Here is a 17,059-nt window from a genome sequence, read left to right as displayed (position 1 = left end):
AAAGATGAAAGGCCAATGACATGCCCCCCTTCCTCACCTGATCTACACTTGTGGGTCCTTCTTAAACAGGAGATTTACGGTGAAGTACCCCTCTGAACAGTGTCTGGGAGACTATGGTTGCTGCTGCACAAAAAGCTGATTGTCAACAGATCAAGAAACTGACAGACTCCTTGAATGGAAGGCTTATGATTGTACTGAAAAGGTAAGGGTTGGTCACAGATTTTATTTAAATGACAGAAATGTTTATTTGCAAATTTTGAATTGCTTGTTTATTATTCTCACTTTCAACAGGTGCAAATAAATGAGTGAGATGGGCAAATTTTAGTTTTTCATTTAGTTGCATAATAATTCTGCACACTAATAGCTGCCCAATAATTGTGCACACAAAGATATTCACCTAAGAAAGCCAAAACCTCACTTTTACTTTCTTAAATGTTCAGGTTTGAGATTTATTAATATTTTGGATTGACCGAGAACACTGTAGTTGTTCAATAATGAAAGTAATCCTCCAAAATACAACTTGCCTAATAATTTTGCACAGAGTGTAGGTAGGAAGATCCAATAGTAGAAAAATGTTTGCACTACCAAAAATTGTAGTTAAAACAAATTACGATGATTTTCTTCTGAGCATCTTCCAATCTTCTGACTGAAGTACATTTTTTTATTTCGTTACAAGAAGAGCATTAGAATCTAAACACCTGTCAAACATACTCGTATCTGCTGAAACTGGTGCAAAGAAAAATGTTAGAAAAATAAGCCAACTCTAGAAATTAAGCCACTCAAAGAAAACAGCCAATTTAAAAATAAAGTAATTTATATGTACAAACATGAAGGCTGCAGTTTGCAGCAAGATACCTTACTGTAATATAAGAATTTCATGCTTGAATTTAACAGTGAGCTCAATTTTTTGTTTAATGTAATATAATACATACCAAAAAATGAACATAATGAAGAATACTAACTGAATCTTAGCATCCAGTTTCTTTATGAATTATTTTACTCCATTTACTGTATTCAAATCCCAAAGTGTTAGTACATAACATGTGCATTATTTTTGTATGAGAATAAAACCTAAAAGGTTTGACATATTATCCCATCTGCACCTATTTTCCCAAGTACACATTATATTCCAAGAAATAAACATTTCAAATGTCAAATTATATATTTAATTTACATTAACATCTTATGATTAATTGATTTTCAGCAATATTAAGGAAATATGATCAAACTATGTTCATGCAAATAAATCTTCAAAAGCCTGTGAACAGTTTTAATGTTTCATACTTCATATAAAATGGTTTAAATATACTCTGCAAAATGATGTCAGTGAAATGTTATCAGTGAAGATAATGTCATACATTATGTTTTTATTTTATGTAGATATAAAAACTGTAATTTGCACTGCTAAATTCTATGAACCACTGAGGTTACATTGTGTGGGCAATTTTCTAGTCTTCAGAGCCACCTCTAGCTAATGTTTTTTTGATTGTTGTTACCCAAAATTATGGGCATAAAAATACAATATAATTCAAGAACAATAATTACTAGCTAAAAGAGCTACTAGAAAAAGCACTTAAGTAGAACAGTTTGATAAACACAAACTGTTTGCCTTTGTCTATTGCTGCTGCTTAAAAAAAATCAATACAAATTATAATAAAAAAGCTTAGAAAAGAGTTGGTTTTCCTCTAAAAATATACTTGCAAACATGTTTTCAAATCACTGTATCTTTTCATCTATTCCCAGGATATATATATTCCCTTGGAATTATAACATAGATGTCTTTGTTAATTTATGACAATGCTCCATTATTCCATGAGATACAATATTAATAAGTTAAAACTTGAAATCCTCATATATACTGCTATCGAACTGGAGGAAAACAGCATGGGAAACCATAAAATGTGCATGGCTAAGCATAAATAGTAACCTATACATTTTGGTTCAAACACAGTTTGGAAAACTGCATATATGACAATGTCTTAAAATAGTTTTTCCTCTATTTTCTGTAATTCTACCCAAGAAACAAAGTTCAATGACATCAATGTAAAACATAAACTGAAATGTCATACAAATTTTGAATACCCTGACTGAAATATTTTGCAGCTGATCATTCTAATGCAAACACATTTCTTATTACTTCAATCTTCCAACTGTCCATGCTTATACCCAAGCACACAAACATAAAAAATATTGACTAACCAAAAAAAAAAAAATACAATAGACACTTGGTAAAAGTATTTCTCATGAGGCAATGTAGCATCTTCTAGATAAGACTTTAAAAATTACATTGCAATTTCATTACATTCTTTCATAAACATGCAACTTACTGTGATATACAAAACACTTGGCTCTGAAGAAAAAACAGCTTTATAAAGACAGACTGCATCAATAAAATTTTCTGATTTACATGGTAATAAAACCTGTATTTTCACTAAAGCTGAGATATTAGGGTCTCATATTATAACATAATAATTTGTTTGATGAACATAGTGTTCAGGAGGGAATATACACATTGACATACTAGACTATTAAAAATTCAGTTACAGAATTTTATTGATACAGCAGATTAACAAAAAATAATAAGGAAAATATGAGGATCAGCTTTCGTTACATTATTTAATAACACATTTTAAAAATTAAAATATTAAATTCTTTTAAATGCTCAATGCCACAAGAAGTCCAGAGAAATCTGTTATCAATACTGAGGTGCATTAAAAGACTATCCTTTCACACATCTGCAGCTAGATGTACTTGTTTTATCCCACATTGTTTAAAAGCAATTTGGCACCTCCAAAGACAGACAACTGCCAAAGGTAAACACTGAATTAGATACATAGAGAGAATGTATTTTTTTATTTAACAAATAGTGCCAGAGCAAGTGTCCCTATTTTGTCAAAGTGATTTTTTTTCACAGTTAAATGCCAAGAAAAATAAGAATACAGACACTGACAAATATTGCTTGATACCCATTCTTACTTTTTTTTTTTGTCTTTTTTCCCAAATCAATAGCTCCACCAAACAGTCTGGTACTGTTGTGTAAAGCCGTGATAAAAGCTATACAAGCACTTTAAAGTCAGAAATATTTTTTTTAAAAGGATTATTTACAGACAGGTTTTTTTTAGTTCTTTTGTCTATATAGCCAGCATACGTTACATTTCACAAAACCCCATAGTTAATGATATAAACATATGTGTGGATTATGCTCATGACCTAGGAGCTTCAAAAAGCAGGAGCAGGAAATAGAATGATTTAATTTCTTCAGCAATCCCATTGTGAGCATCAACAATTCTCTTCAGCCTAAAAGTTTGCAAATGATAAGAGTGACATCATTTAAAAATGGCAGGAGCATGACTCTTCATCGCCTTTCCCTTTTAGATGTCCTCCGACGAACCTGAAAAAAACCAAATATCAAGAATTAGAAGCCTCAATTCAAGAATGTTCTGCATACATAGTCTTCCATATTCAAAAAAAAAAAAGCTGTCTAAACCATACATTGGGTACAACTTCAAGAATGTAAAAATCGGCATAGTGTTGATATTAAACTAGCTGTTTTGCTCTTTCAGTAGACAATGCATTTGAAACAGCATTAACTGATTCATCAAGAAAATACATCCATTAACTAGAACATCATCTGGATGAAGGCATTCCATGATATGACCAAACAAAGATTAGGCAGAAAAGCTTGCCCCACTAATTTTTAAGTCTAATTGCATTTAGATGCACAGTTGAATTCAATGATATTAAGCGCAGTCCGGAATATAATAATGATACTGATTGTTTAAAAATAATTTTCCACGTTCTCTGTATAGGTGTCTATCTGGATAAAAGCTGAGATTTAAAATAAGCACAAGTAATGCATGCTCCCCTCTCAGACACAGTTTGTACTACGTGAAATGGAATTGCCTATTTCTTCCCAAAGGAAAATTCTCTCACTTTTAAAACAGGGAACTGCCAATTCTGCTTCACTATATTTAATAATGTCAAAGATAGGTAGCACTTTACTAAACTTTAAGCTTCAACAGTATGAAATTCAAATGAATCTACGTGCAATTGTGCATAAACATATTTACTCTGATTGAGGACACTTCCTCCTCCTCCATTGTTACTTCTTGAGGAATATCGTGAATGGGAGAACTACTTTGAAATACGTCCATCTCTTCGCTAGATTCATTTTCTTTGCTTGCTGTTTGTTTTGATCGTCCAGCTCCTCTAAAATAGAAAGCAGCAAACCAAGGAATCACTCAACACTTTAAAGTTTAAGCAATGAAGAAAGATTGGGGGAAACAATTACGTAGACTGCCTTAGCATGTAAGCAATATTAAATTGTTATTTTTTGTGAACCTTATTGTACTCACAGGATCTTCTAAGTTTGGAACATTTTTTAAAATTAATTTAATGAACCTCTTGTTAGATTGACATCACATCATACCCTTTCTTCTGCTGAGTGGGTGGAACTTTTGGTGGTCTTCCTCGTCTTTTTTGTGGTGTAGACTGGTTGGATTCAGCTGTGCTTATTTCTGATGATTCAGATCTGTTTTGGAAGGATATCCAATTCAGTCACCTTGTCAATTTAAATTCTAAAATAGCGGACAATTGAACGAAGGGCTTACCTTTGTTGTGATTTTTTGGGTGCTTTGTACTGTCGACCTTTTGACTTCTGTTCTATGCTGTCTATCTGCCTTTCTTCCTCCTCTTCCTCCTCCTCTTCCTCCTCTTCTTCTTCCTCCTCCTCCTCCATAGGTTTAACTGGTGCAGCTTTTTTCCTCCCTCTTTTAGATGTTTTTACTGTTGATTCTTCTTTTTGTATGGTTCCTGTGGCGGCCTTTGGAGGTCGCCCTCTTCTTCCCTTCTTTGGTGGGCTGTTTTGTTCATCTTCACTTTCTAAGATACTCTCTTTTAACCTCTTTTCCTCTGACCACTGGGGTTCCTCGGACTCTGAAATAACCGCAGCCCTTTTTCTGCCTCGCTGGCTACTTCTAAGTTTTGATTCTTGTCCTAATTTGCTCAGTTCATCCATACCCAACTTTTCCTCAGGATCTGTAATCATTTTCTTTCTACTTCTGGGCTTTTCCAGCTCTGACTGAGGAAGAGAGAGAACACTACTTCATCCATCAAATATGTGTAGATCATTTTACGTAAGGAAATACGAACTCATTCTACAAATAAGCTGAAAAAACCACCATATGTTAATACCCCAAAATGGTATTTTTCTTTATGGTATTATAATATAAACACTGACCAGAAGGGCAAAATAAAAACTTTAAGGAAATACATATTTTTAAGGCACTCTTTCTAAACCTTGTACCTTCAGATGAATAACCATTAAGCACATCTCAGATTGCTTGTGTTTTGTACTATTTTTCAAAAATTAATGTTACAAATAATTGAAAAGCAATTCTATTAATTCTTACGATTTCAGAATCATCTCTTTTATCATTCTTCTTTCCTGGCAGAGATGACGTCATTGTATAGTCTTCATTTTCACTGTGGTCTAGCTCAGTGCTATCGAGCCTATTATAATTAAAATATGCATAATGATTAAAATATATAATTCATAGGTGCTTATATTTTAAAAATCGACAACAACCAGGGTAAAATACAAAGCAAACAATTTAAATAATATAATTATTTTTATTAGGTAATTATTTTGTCACCTATGTAGATTTTGCCTCAAAAATATCCCTATCATGTTGAAAAGAAATTGGGTTGCCAAGGTCAGGAAAGTACTTTATGTATCCTTACATTGCATTTTTACTGATAAACTATACATTGTCATTGCGGAGTACTTTTTGCAACTTGGTTGTTTGCTTGTAGACATTTCATTACCTGAAGGGGGAATCAAGGGAGAAAAATGAAGGGAGGAAACCCTACATTCACTAGCACTCATGTTACTTAGGAGGATAATGAAATATCCGCAAGCAAACATCCAAATTCAGAGAGAAGCAAGGACTCCAAAATTGTAGCTCAACTGAGCGACAAAGATTCTGTTCTGTTAGAACTATATTGTTATTATTAAAGTCGCAGTCAGTAATTTATAAAAAATAAGGAAATGTGAGACAGTTTGATGTAGTGGTTACGGCATTAGTTAGAAACGAGGAGACCATGAATTCTAATCCTGCCTTTGGCACAAAACTAGTTGAATGAGCTTGGTATAGTCCAGCGATGGCGAACCTTTTTTGGCTCGCGTGCCATAAGTGGGGGGAGCGCAGGGGGGTCATGTGCGGGCGTGCCGCACCCATAATGCAATGCGCGACACCCAGTGCGCATGCGTGCACTACAGGCGCTCCCCCGCCCATTTTTACATGTTTTTTTCGCCCTCCCCAGGCTCCAGAGGCATTATAGGAGCCTGGGGAGGGTGAAAACAGCCTCCCCGTCCCCCTGGACGCCCTCCAGAGGCGTCAGGGAAGCCTCTGGATGGTCCCTGAAGCCTTCGGAGCGCTCAAAACGATCATCCGAGCAAACCGGAAGTGACTTCTGGTTTGCTTGGAGCATTGTTTTGAGTGCTCCGAAGGCTTCAGGGACCGTCCGGAGGCTTCCCTGACGCCTCCGGAGGGCATCCGGGGGGGGGGGGCGGGGGAAGCTGTTTTTGCCCTCCCCAGACTCTTATAAAGCCTCTGGAGCCTGGGGAGGGCGAAAAATGGCTTTAAAAAAGGGTGAACTCAGCTGACAGGGCAGCGCCTCATGTGCCCTGACAAATGGCTCCACGTGCCACCTGTGGCACACGTGCCATAGGTTCGCCATCACTGGTATAGTTACTAAGCCCTAGGAAGGAGGCAATGGCAAGCCACCTTTCAAAAACCTTGTCAAGAAAACTGCAGTGACTTGTCCAGGCAGTCTCTGAGAACTGAACACAACTGAACAGTAGAAAAGGAAAATGTATATATGTATTAGGACTTGGCTACTGTCAAATAATGCCTAATCATTTGATCTTACTGAGAATTAAGCTAAATTCTATTATGCAATTTTGTTTATAGGATATATTGGTATCTCAATCTCCCTATCAAACAATGGCTTTCTCCTGCAATAATACACAGGTGTTTGACTCACAACAATTTGCTTAGTGACAGTTTCAAGTTACAACAGCAAAGAAAAAGCAACTTATGACTGCTTTTCACACAACGGTTGCAGCATCCCCATGGTCATGTGATCAAAATTCAGATAACTGGCATATTTATGATGGTTGCAGGTCCTGGGATTATGTGATCACTTTTTGCAATCTTCTGAAAAGCAATGTCAATGGGGAAGGCAGATTCACTTAACAATCGTGTTACTAACTTAACAAGTGCAGTGCTTCACTTAACAACTGTGGCAAGAACAGTCATTAAATGGGGAAACATTCATTTAACAGATGTCTTAGCAACAGAATTTGGGGGCTCAATTGTGATCGCAAGTTGAGGACTACATGTATTTTATTTCAGCATCACCTTAAAGTAAACTACTGCTATAGAGCCATGCTGGTGTAATCGTTATGATACCAGCCTAGAAAATGGGAAACTGAATTCTAGTTCCACTTTAGGCCCAAAGCCAAATGGATGATTTGGGCCATTCGCGCTCTCTCTCATCCCTAGAAAGGAGGCAATGGCAAACTGTTTCCAAAATCTTGCCAAGAAAATTCCAAGGCCTTGTCCAAGTGGTTGCCAGGAGTCAACTTCATATTATAGAATATCTTAATACTATATCACAGAACAGAATAATTACCCTTTGTTACTGTTCTTAGACTTTTTTAAACATTACAGGAATATTGGATTAGCTTGTGAATCAATGCAATTCTACAACTTTTTTTGGGTGGTAGTAGTTAAGCAAAAGCCACAGTTGTTGAATGAAACAATGGTTCACTATGGTGTAATTCTGCTGAAAAGTGCCATTTTGGGACAAAATTTCTGTAATACAATACTGGCTGCAGGCTGTAAATGCGACCTGGTTGCTGAATGCCCAAAGTGTGGCTATGCGACTAGGAATGAGGTCTGACTGTCAGAACTTCATATTCAGGTCATAAGTACCCTTTTTCAGCTCAGTTCAAACTTCAAATGGTTACTAAGCAACCATTCATAACTCAAGGACTATCTGTAAATGAACAACAAACTATTCTTTACCGTATTTAATTAACTAAATGCCAGCCAAATATTGTTAAATATTTATTCTTCTACCCAGCAGATTTGGGGCTCATAGAAATTTTGTTACTGTTACATATAAATTCTGCTATTTCTTTCTGAATCTAAACCAAGTCTTTATACTGTTGCAGTTCATATCCTGGTTAACTAAAAAAACAACCTCAGCCTGCATTCATAATTTAGCAGTTTTAGAGCTAAAAACAAAATCCATTCAAAACAAAGGAAGAAGAGGAAGAAGTATACAAACCTATTTTGTAATTAACAAAATTACAAGATGCAATTCAAATCAATTTAAGCTAGTCAAAATATAAAACTATTTTGCATCAATTAATACAGCATTTTGTCTTTTAAAGAACCATTTTTCATTTAACAGGTTAATTTTGAAAAAAATAGTTTTCAAGGCAACCTATTTACAGTTTATGGAGAAATATATATCTGTATCTATGTAAAAATACAATGATTAAAACAAACTAACTATTCGTGTTCTATAATTTTTCAACATGGTTTTCTCAGTGTGAACTAAAAGATGTCAGTTACTTCATTTTATTTATTTAACAAATATAGAAATGAAGATCATGTACAAAATAAACTTAGAATGATACAAAAACAACATTCTATACTGCAAGGTATACAAATACAGGATGAAGTGTAGGGAGAAAAACAATTAACCACTTATACTATTTCAAGTATCATTCAAATATCATTTTTATTTCTTTTTTTAATCTAAAAGCTATTAGTGACCTTTGTATTACTTACCTTCCTTTGATTCTTCCAGGTGAGCTTGGGTTTGAATTGCTGCTGGCATTGCTTACAGTTTCCATCCGAGAAGATTTGGATTGAGATTGCTTGCCTGCTGATGAAAGGGGTTTATTAACTGCTCCAAGAACATTGGCTGCTTTGGGCTGTAAAAGACAGAACAAAACACTGATCCATTTAATCTATATATTCGATATTATGACTATACTTTTTAAAATAAAAGAGAAAAGCTTCAAAATACAAGTTTGTAAACTCTTCAGAATATTTTAACATAGTTTGAAAAACGTTTTAAATCACAGTTAGTCAATAGCTTCTAAATTAATGTTTGTCAACAAAAGAAGGCGTAGGGCTTTTCAACCTCAACAAAAGATCAAATCTTACATGTCAGAGTAATTCCTTAAAATTGATTTTTGAATTTAGAATTGTACAATATAGATGATACACAGACAGGCAGGCAGTGTTTGTGTATTTGTAGATATGTGTATATATGTATATATGTGTGTGTATATCACATTTCTAGCTATAAAATTATGAATGCATTAAATGCATTTTTTTGTATTTAAGAATGCTTACGCAAGATGCTCCTTTAAAATGCAAAATAATTAGAATGGCTTATTTCAGAACTCAATTTATATGTGATCCATATGAACAAATAAATAGTCAAGAACTCCAAGTGTTTCTACATCATTTAAATGTACTTATGTCATCAACATATACATGTACAGTGTTGGAACATCAGCAGCTTAACAAGACACTGTTGAATTCAAGCAGTATATATGTTCCTGCAATATACAAGTATATTACTGTTAAGAGGCTTTCTTGAAGATCTGGCTTATTGACTAAAAATCAGTTTGATACTTAATGATACCCTGTTGTTTTAATCCCTGTCAATATCCCCCATATATCAGCTCCACTAGACCCTTACCATGTGGAATAATGCCAAATCATCAATCCTGGACTATACTAATCAGAATATTAATGGCGTATCCAAAGTTCTGCCCTCACTATATCTTGAAAATCAATCTGCTCTTAGGCTTCCATCACTAATGTCTTTCAATCCTTCTATTGTCTGAAGACTTTCCAGCATTTAGTGATTGGTGGTCTTGTTTTTTTAAACCATGACATGTAATCTCTGCAATGCAGTATACATGGAATTGCCTTTGAGTTAGTAGCTAAATATTAACATAAAAAATAAACAACCCTCAATCGAATAAACAATTTAAAAATAATGTTTTATTATAAAAAATATTTGGTTAAACAAAATTATTCTGTGCAGGTCCTAAAAATATACAAATGCCCACCTTTCCTGGAGTAAAAAATGATTTCATTTCTGGAGGCAGATAGTTTTTGGTATTACTGAAATTCTGAAAGTAAAGGAAAAATGTAGATAAGATTCCAGTTTAAAGATTAAACAGAGATTGCATAATCAATATGCAGTTGCATAACTGCCTATAAAACTAATATGACATTATTTAATTTCATAACTGATGTACAATTAAGGGAAGAATTACACAAATGAAAATTATATTTATTGAGATCCATTTTGTGTTAAAACAAATTAAAGCAAGGAAATAGGATATCATTGTTTCTAGTCCTCCTTTAGGCATGAAAGCCTATCGGGTAATTTGAGGCCAGTATCTCTTTTTCTGCTGCAACAGGAGATATAGGAGGTAGAAGCACTGGCTATGTATGCTGTTTTGAATTGATTCCAAAGAAAAGTGGGATAAAAATAAAACAAATAAACCACACAATGCATTTCATGTCACATTACATTCATACTCCTTTGGGTTAGCTGGCTATATTATGCATAATATTTACTTTAAAAAACTTATAGTTTTTAACACATAGTTCCAATGAAATTTATAAGAAAATAAATCATATTACTTTGTCAGGTTGAGTGAAATATCGAGCTGGTAGTACAGGGTCTTTGGGAGATTCCAAACTATATGTTGTGCTCTTTGACATTATGATGTTCATTGCTATATCACATACTGTATAAAGTTTCTGAAAGAGAAAGTGTGATTTTGTGTAATGTTAGAAAATATTACTAATAAAAGACCTGAAAAGACAAGAGGAATCTTTGGAACCCCATGTTTGTATAAAAATTCTACAATGATATCAAATAAAATAAACTTACCATTTCAGAAATATACTATGCCAAATAAAAAAGCTTTACAGTTGTTTGGAGAATTACAGTATTTATAAACAGTGTATAATTACCCAGCATCTTAAGACAATTTCTACTGGTTATCAAAGAATAGAATATAACACCTTTCATAGGAACTATCACAGACATATTATATTATAGAATACAATATAACTATTATAGTTATATTAGACTATGCAGAAGCCCAAATTTCTGAATCAAAGAGAACAAATAATTTACATAGAGCCAAATTCATTCACCTAGATAAAGATTCGCTATGTCCATATAAATATTTACCAATGCTCAATAGAACTTACTTCATTCATTTTTGTGTCTTCAGGTCCTTGAGCATCTTTTGTCTGTTTAATATTCTCTACCATTTTTCTGATAAATGCATGACTATTATTTTCATTTTTAGCCATTAATATTTCTAGTATGAACCACAGACATCTGAAGAAACATAAAATATAGTTGTCAAATAACCAGTTCATTTTCCTGGAGAATAAATTAGGTACTGAATCTTGAAAAACATTATTATAGTTGTGCTGAATGTTTAATAAAAAATATAAATCAGTAGGTTAATATACTGACATATTTCATTTTAAATACATTCTTACTCTTTAATATCTTTTAGTTGTTCAATGTCTTGGATTTTGACATAATCAGGATCATGTGCCAGAAGATGAATAGTGTATGGAACAACATACTCTGGTAGAAGAGACAAAAGTTTCTCTGAAAGTGTAAATTCAAGAAAAATTATAACATTTGGATGTATCATTATAACAGTAATCAAAGAAATAAAAATTTTACATTAAATATACATTAGATTATAGATTATATTCAACTGCATAAAATAGACAGTCATTATGTGCAGAAAATATTTAAAGTTCAAGAAAAATTAGTGCGGTAGATATATAGCTGCAATGCACAATCAACATGTACTGAAACTTACATGTTCTAATTTAAACAATGTCTTGGTTTGAAATAATATGCCATGAAGTTTCTGGAAAGATTGATGTATTTATTTAAGCCTCTCAATTGCAATCAACTGAATCTTATGCAAAAAGGTCTCTCTCTCTCTCTCCTTCTCTCTCTCTCTCTGAGTCACAATATATATATTGTGACTAGGCTTACAATCTTTTAGGCATTAAGAGAAGCAAGCCCCAAAGCAGGAAGGAAAACATACTCACATTACTGAACAAACAGATTTGACCTCAGAATTTCTTAATATCCAAGATACATATTGTTTTTACAGATAGTGAATAGTAAAAGAAACCCACATTAAGTAAACCTATAGATAGAGGATAGGAGAGTTCTGCACAGATTCTGGAAAGCTGCATTAAGAAATGAAATATTTGAGTAGATACTGTATACAGAACTGTATACTGTTAAAAGGCATAGAATGCATAGTCATGGTGAGAACTAAATTTAAAATAATGTAATTCATATTTATTCATAAAATGTTGTATTTTTTCCTAATTCAAGGCACTATAGCAGCACACATTTTAATATAAAAACAAAATAATTAAATAAGATATCAGGGTTATAGTTACAGCACCAAAACAAACAAGAACAGAGATCAAATAGCAGCAAGATCACAATAAGCAAGAAACTAGACAGGATATTCAAAGTTGTTAAGTGCTGCTATCTGATATTATACAATACCTTTGATCATCTTTCATAAATGCAAAATCATAATCCAGGTGCTTCTCACTGATAAGGTTGTGCTTTAAGCATCTTACAATATAAGGGGATGCAGAAAAGAACAGAACTATACTACTAGTAGAACTAGGAAGGTTTATGAAGAGAAGATTGCTATCATAAGCCCAAAGAAAGCAAAGCTTTAAAAATAATAACCAATGCAAATACAATCATGATATGTGAAAGATGCAAAGACATATGGCTTTTACAAAGAGCCAACAGCACTATACTTTTAGGGATGGATGAAAAATCAATAAAGATAGTTTGGGCAAAAAACTTTGGATATACCATAGAGCTAGATAAATGGCCAAAACTCTGGGACAGAAATTATAAATTGATAATGGCAACTACTTATAAAGAAAACATAACATTAACATATAATAACATTATAAAATGTTCTATAGGTGGCATTTGCAATCGACAAGACTAGCAAAGACGTTTAAAAATACATCTGCTAAATGTTCAAAATGTAATCAGATAGCGGGTTCTTATTATCGCATATGGTGAAGATGATGAAAGGCAAAAAAAATGGATGAAAATACATACATGGTTGGAGAAAATGATAAAGCAACACATAGACTTAAAACCAGAAATATTTTTGTTAGGTATATTTCTAGAAAATTATAATAAAGGGATTACATATTTAATAATACAGGTGCTGACAGCAGCGAGAATTGTATTTGCACAATATTGGAAAAATGAGGATACACCTACAGATGAAAGTATAATTAGAAAAATATTAGACTGCGGAGATAGATAAATTGACATTAATAATAAAAGATAAGGAAGAAACAGAGTATTTTTTAACATGGGATTTGTTTTATCAATGGTTAGATAAGAGGTAGCAATTAGAGAATGAAAGATTACTGATATCAGAGATCACTTCCGGTTCTCGTAGGTGACGGACGTGTTGTCCGCTGCTCGTCTCCCCGGTGGGCTCCTTTTAGGAGCACAGGGGACCCTGGAGGGGTCTCCTGCCACAGGGCAGCTTGCTGGAATCCCCCAGACTCGGCGGCAGCCGGCGGGGTGTTTCCAGCCTCGCCCCAGGAGCCAGGGAGCGGAGGGGGAGCCATGAAACAGCTGCTGGCTGTCTGCCCTTTTGCCGAATGGGCTCCGGAAGGAAAGAGTTAAGCGAAAGAAGAGCGGCTGAAGTGCCAGTGGGGGGGGGGGATCCGTCCTAACCTCCTTAATCATCGTTAACAGATAAGCAGCAGACTATTGTAAGTTTTTGTTCAATCCATTTGAAACTGGAAGATTAGAGGGGGGTGTTTCTTTCTCTTTACCCCCCCCCCCGGACAAAGCGGCATTTGAACTATCTCTCTCTATGTCGGAATGGAGAGAGAATAAAGGCTGACCTGCCACTTGTACTAACTATGTGAGAAAGATTGATATCACAGCTGCAAGAGGTGACTGCTGAGCTGTTTAATTAAAAGGAAAAAACTTTATGAAACTCCTTGTTCTTCTCCCTGCGAAAGGAGGAGCCAAGATGGCGCCGTCTTCGTCTTTGTACTTATAAATGAAGCCTGCCTTTTGAAACTACCTTTGGAAAAAAAATCTCTGGTAATTGTCTTAATACCCCCTCTGAAGGTGCTCTGGACCTCTCCTGTTACGTGGGCTTCCTGATTAATTTTGACTATTTGACTTTTCCTCTTTCTGGTGTACCTCCATGCCTTGGAACTGGGAAGGAGAACTAACTTTTCACTTTTGGATTTGTCTGCCGCCTTGGACCGGCACAGCTGCGCGCTCCTCTGATGCCATTTTCTTTGTAAAAGACTTATCATCCCTGAACGCAGATAAATGGGACCCAAAAAACCACCAACGGGCAAGTCATTCTTGGCTCCTGTTTCTGGCACCTCCAGTCCAAGCATGCAGCAGACGAAAATTACTTCATTGTTACAACAAGAAGGGACTGGAGAGAGCTCAAAAGAACTATCTGTTAACCAAATGTTTCAGGAAATTATGAGGGGTCAAAATGAGTTGAAAAAAGAGGTGACAGATCTCAAAGATGAACTCAGAGGTGTACAATATCATATATCAGAAAACAAACAAATAATTGGGGTGTTGGAGGAGGGGGCAGCTGGATTGGAGGAGGAGGTTAAGGCAGTCCGGAAGGGAAATTTAGAACTGGAAAATTTTATGGCAAAAATAGAACTTGAAAGAATGTCCTTTTTTCTCAGATTCCAGAACCTACCAGAGACAGAAAATGAAGATCTTAAGGATATTATGAATACAATTTTAGCAGAATATATTAAGAGAAATAAAGAAGAGTTGTGGTGGGATATGGATCTGGTTTACAGGATTAATTCAGCATATGCTAGAACACGCAATGTTCCAAGGGAGGTACATGTTAAGTTTCTTAGGAGGACTACGAGGGATGAGGTGCTAGGGGCCCAAGGGGAGGGACCATTAAAATATAAAGATAAAGAAATTACCATTTTTAAGCAAATTCCGAAAAAATAAGGGAAAAAAGGAGGAAGTATTCCTCCTTATCAAAGAAATTATACAATAAAGGAGTTTGGTTTAGATGGTTATTGCCAGAGGGAATGTTGATTTTTTGGGAGGGAAATAGAATTAGAATTAATACAGTGGAGGAGGCTGAAGCCTTCATTAAAAAACATAGTTCTCTCCTAGAGAGCAAAAATAGGGGAGGTGGTGAAAAAGGTGGTAATATGCAAGATATGAAGGAGGGGGGGCTGTGGCTCCATCTGGGGATAGAGAGGAGGGAGCAATATCGAAAAGGCTCAGGTTACAAAAAAAAATGTATTTGAAATACTATGGTAATTGTTAATATACTAGAAAGTGACAAAGAAAGAGATGATTGAACATATGGTTGATATAACGTAAAACAAGATTCTGTCTATGCTTATCTTTTATACGTTATTTTTAACATTGTAAAAATTGTGAGATTTGGGGGGATTTTTACCACTAGCATGGGAGCTGCCAAAATTTTCTATGTACCTTTTGTACCTTTTCCTATAAATGTTTAAAAACTAATAAAATTCTTTTTTAAAAAGAAAGATTACTGATATGTATAAGTAAATGATGCAAGAATTTCATTATACATGTAAACATTAGTAGCATTATTATGGTTGTTGTTGTTGTTGTTGTTGTTGTTGTTATTATTATTATTATTTATTACCAGTATTATCATTAATACTTTGTATAAGAAAATTGTTCCAGACAATACACTGTTTATTAAGCACTTATATATTTCAAAGAAAAAAAAATGTATAAATAAAATTCAAATCATCATCATCATCAGTCTCAATTGGGTTTAGAAGCAAATCAAGAGTCAATGCAATCAATATAAAATTGTTATTTCACAACCACATTCTTCCACTTTGGAAAAATGCTTAAGGCAAACTGTATTGGTACAGAAAATAAATGCAAATGCCAGGACGACATGGTGTTAACATTGCACTTTAAATTATTCTTTGAGTGCTCCAAGATTTCTTACCACTAACTGCTGCATGCTGCTTTAGATATTCTCTTCTCACATTTATGTTTTTTACTAGGCACTGTCTGGCATGAGCTCTTCTCTCCTTTACTGGGTCTTTTGCACACAATGCGCAAATAGCCATATATTCCAGTGGTAACCTGAGTCTTGATAGGCCTTTGTGAAGTTTCTGAGCAAATGCTTGTCTAACTTGGTAACACTCATCCTAAAAAGAAGAAAATGAGTTTTATATAACCATGACTCTTCAATATCTCTTTTAGGAAATATAAAGCCAAACTGCTTGCACAGAAATTTGAAATTTATATATAATAAGCATATAGAGCTAATACTAATTATCACCCATTTCTTCAATTTTCTTACATTGATAGCTAATGCACACAGTTGGTATTGTTCTAATGTGATGATTTCATGATAACAAGGTTCCTGTGCCAGCTTAACAACAGCACTAGCAGCAGCTAGCCTTAGACGAGACATATCAGGTTTGCTGAAAAATAAATAGAAGATATGGACTAGTTAGTATATGGCTAATTTATTGAAGGCATTTTTGCTTATTTCCTTGTTGCCATCACTCGGTATACTGAAGATAATAATAATTATAATTTCTATTTGAACACGCATAATTAAAATGGTAGTCAGTTTAGAAGAGATCTCATCTTGTTTAACTGAAATATGCATAATGATTTTGCCTTCCCATCTTTTCTGCATTTACTAAGATGAATCAAATGATTTCCCATCAATCACAATATTTAGTTTCATCTCCTTTAAAATAAATTGTTTTAGAGTTATAATGGCAATTAGGACTAGAATTTCAATTATTAAGCAATATGGTTAACTTAGCAACAGCTGCCATTGTAACCCGAAAACCACACAGGTAATTAAATAAGGACC

The 17,059-nt window shown here is 34.3% G+C and overlaps 1 protein-coding gene across 1 annotated transcript in view; it reads right to left on the bottom strand.

The window, feature by feature from the left end:
- Positions 1 to 791: 791 nt before the first annotated feature.
- The window catches only part of PDS5B (PDS5 cohesin associated factor B), a 77,782-nt gene continuing 61,514 nt past the window's right edge, over positions 792 to 17,059 (bottom strand). The window contains exons 24-35 of the mRNA XM_081952916.1: positions 16,532 to 16,655; positions 16,172 to 16,376; positions 11,631 to 11,745; positions 11,331 to 11,463; positions 10,752 to 10,871; positions 10,169 to 10,231; positions 8,868 to 9,013; positions 5,412 to 5,511; positions 4,611 to 5,080; positions 4,430 to 4,531; positions 4,071 to 4,209; positions 792 to 3,391 (exon numbers count right to left, since the gene is read on the bottom strand). Coding sequence (XP_081809042.1) covers positions 3,356 to 3,391; positions 4,071 to 4,209; positions 4,430 to 4,531; positions 4,611 to 5,080; positions 5,412 to 5,511; positions 8,868 to 9,013; positions 10,169 to 10,231; positions 10,752 to 10,871; positions 11,331 to 11,463; positions 11,631 to 11,745; positions 16,172 to 16,376; positions 16,532 to 16,655 — 1,753 coding nt within the window. The 3' untranslated portion in view covers positions 792 to 3,355. The remainder of the gene's footprint in view (positions 3,392 to 4,070; positions 4,210 to 4,429; positions 4,532 to 4,610; positions 5,081 to 5,411; positions 5,512 to 8,867; positions 9,014 to 10,168; positions 10,232 to 10,751; positions 10,872 to 11,330; positions 11,464 to 11,630; positions 11,746 to 16,171; positions 16,377 to 16,531; positions 16,656 to 17,059) is intronic.

Source organism: Natrix helvetica (genome assembly GCF_964273705.1).
Source record: "Natrix helvetica genome assembly, chromosome: 4".
NCBI lineage: Eukaryota > Metazoa > Chordata > Lepidosauria > Squamata > Natricidae > Natrix > Natrix helvetica.
The sequence above is the reverse complement of the archived record's forward strand: the minus strand, read 5'-3'. Positions and strand labels throughout refer to the sequence as shown.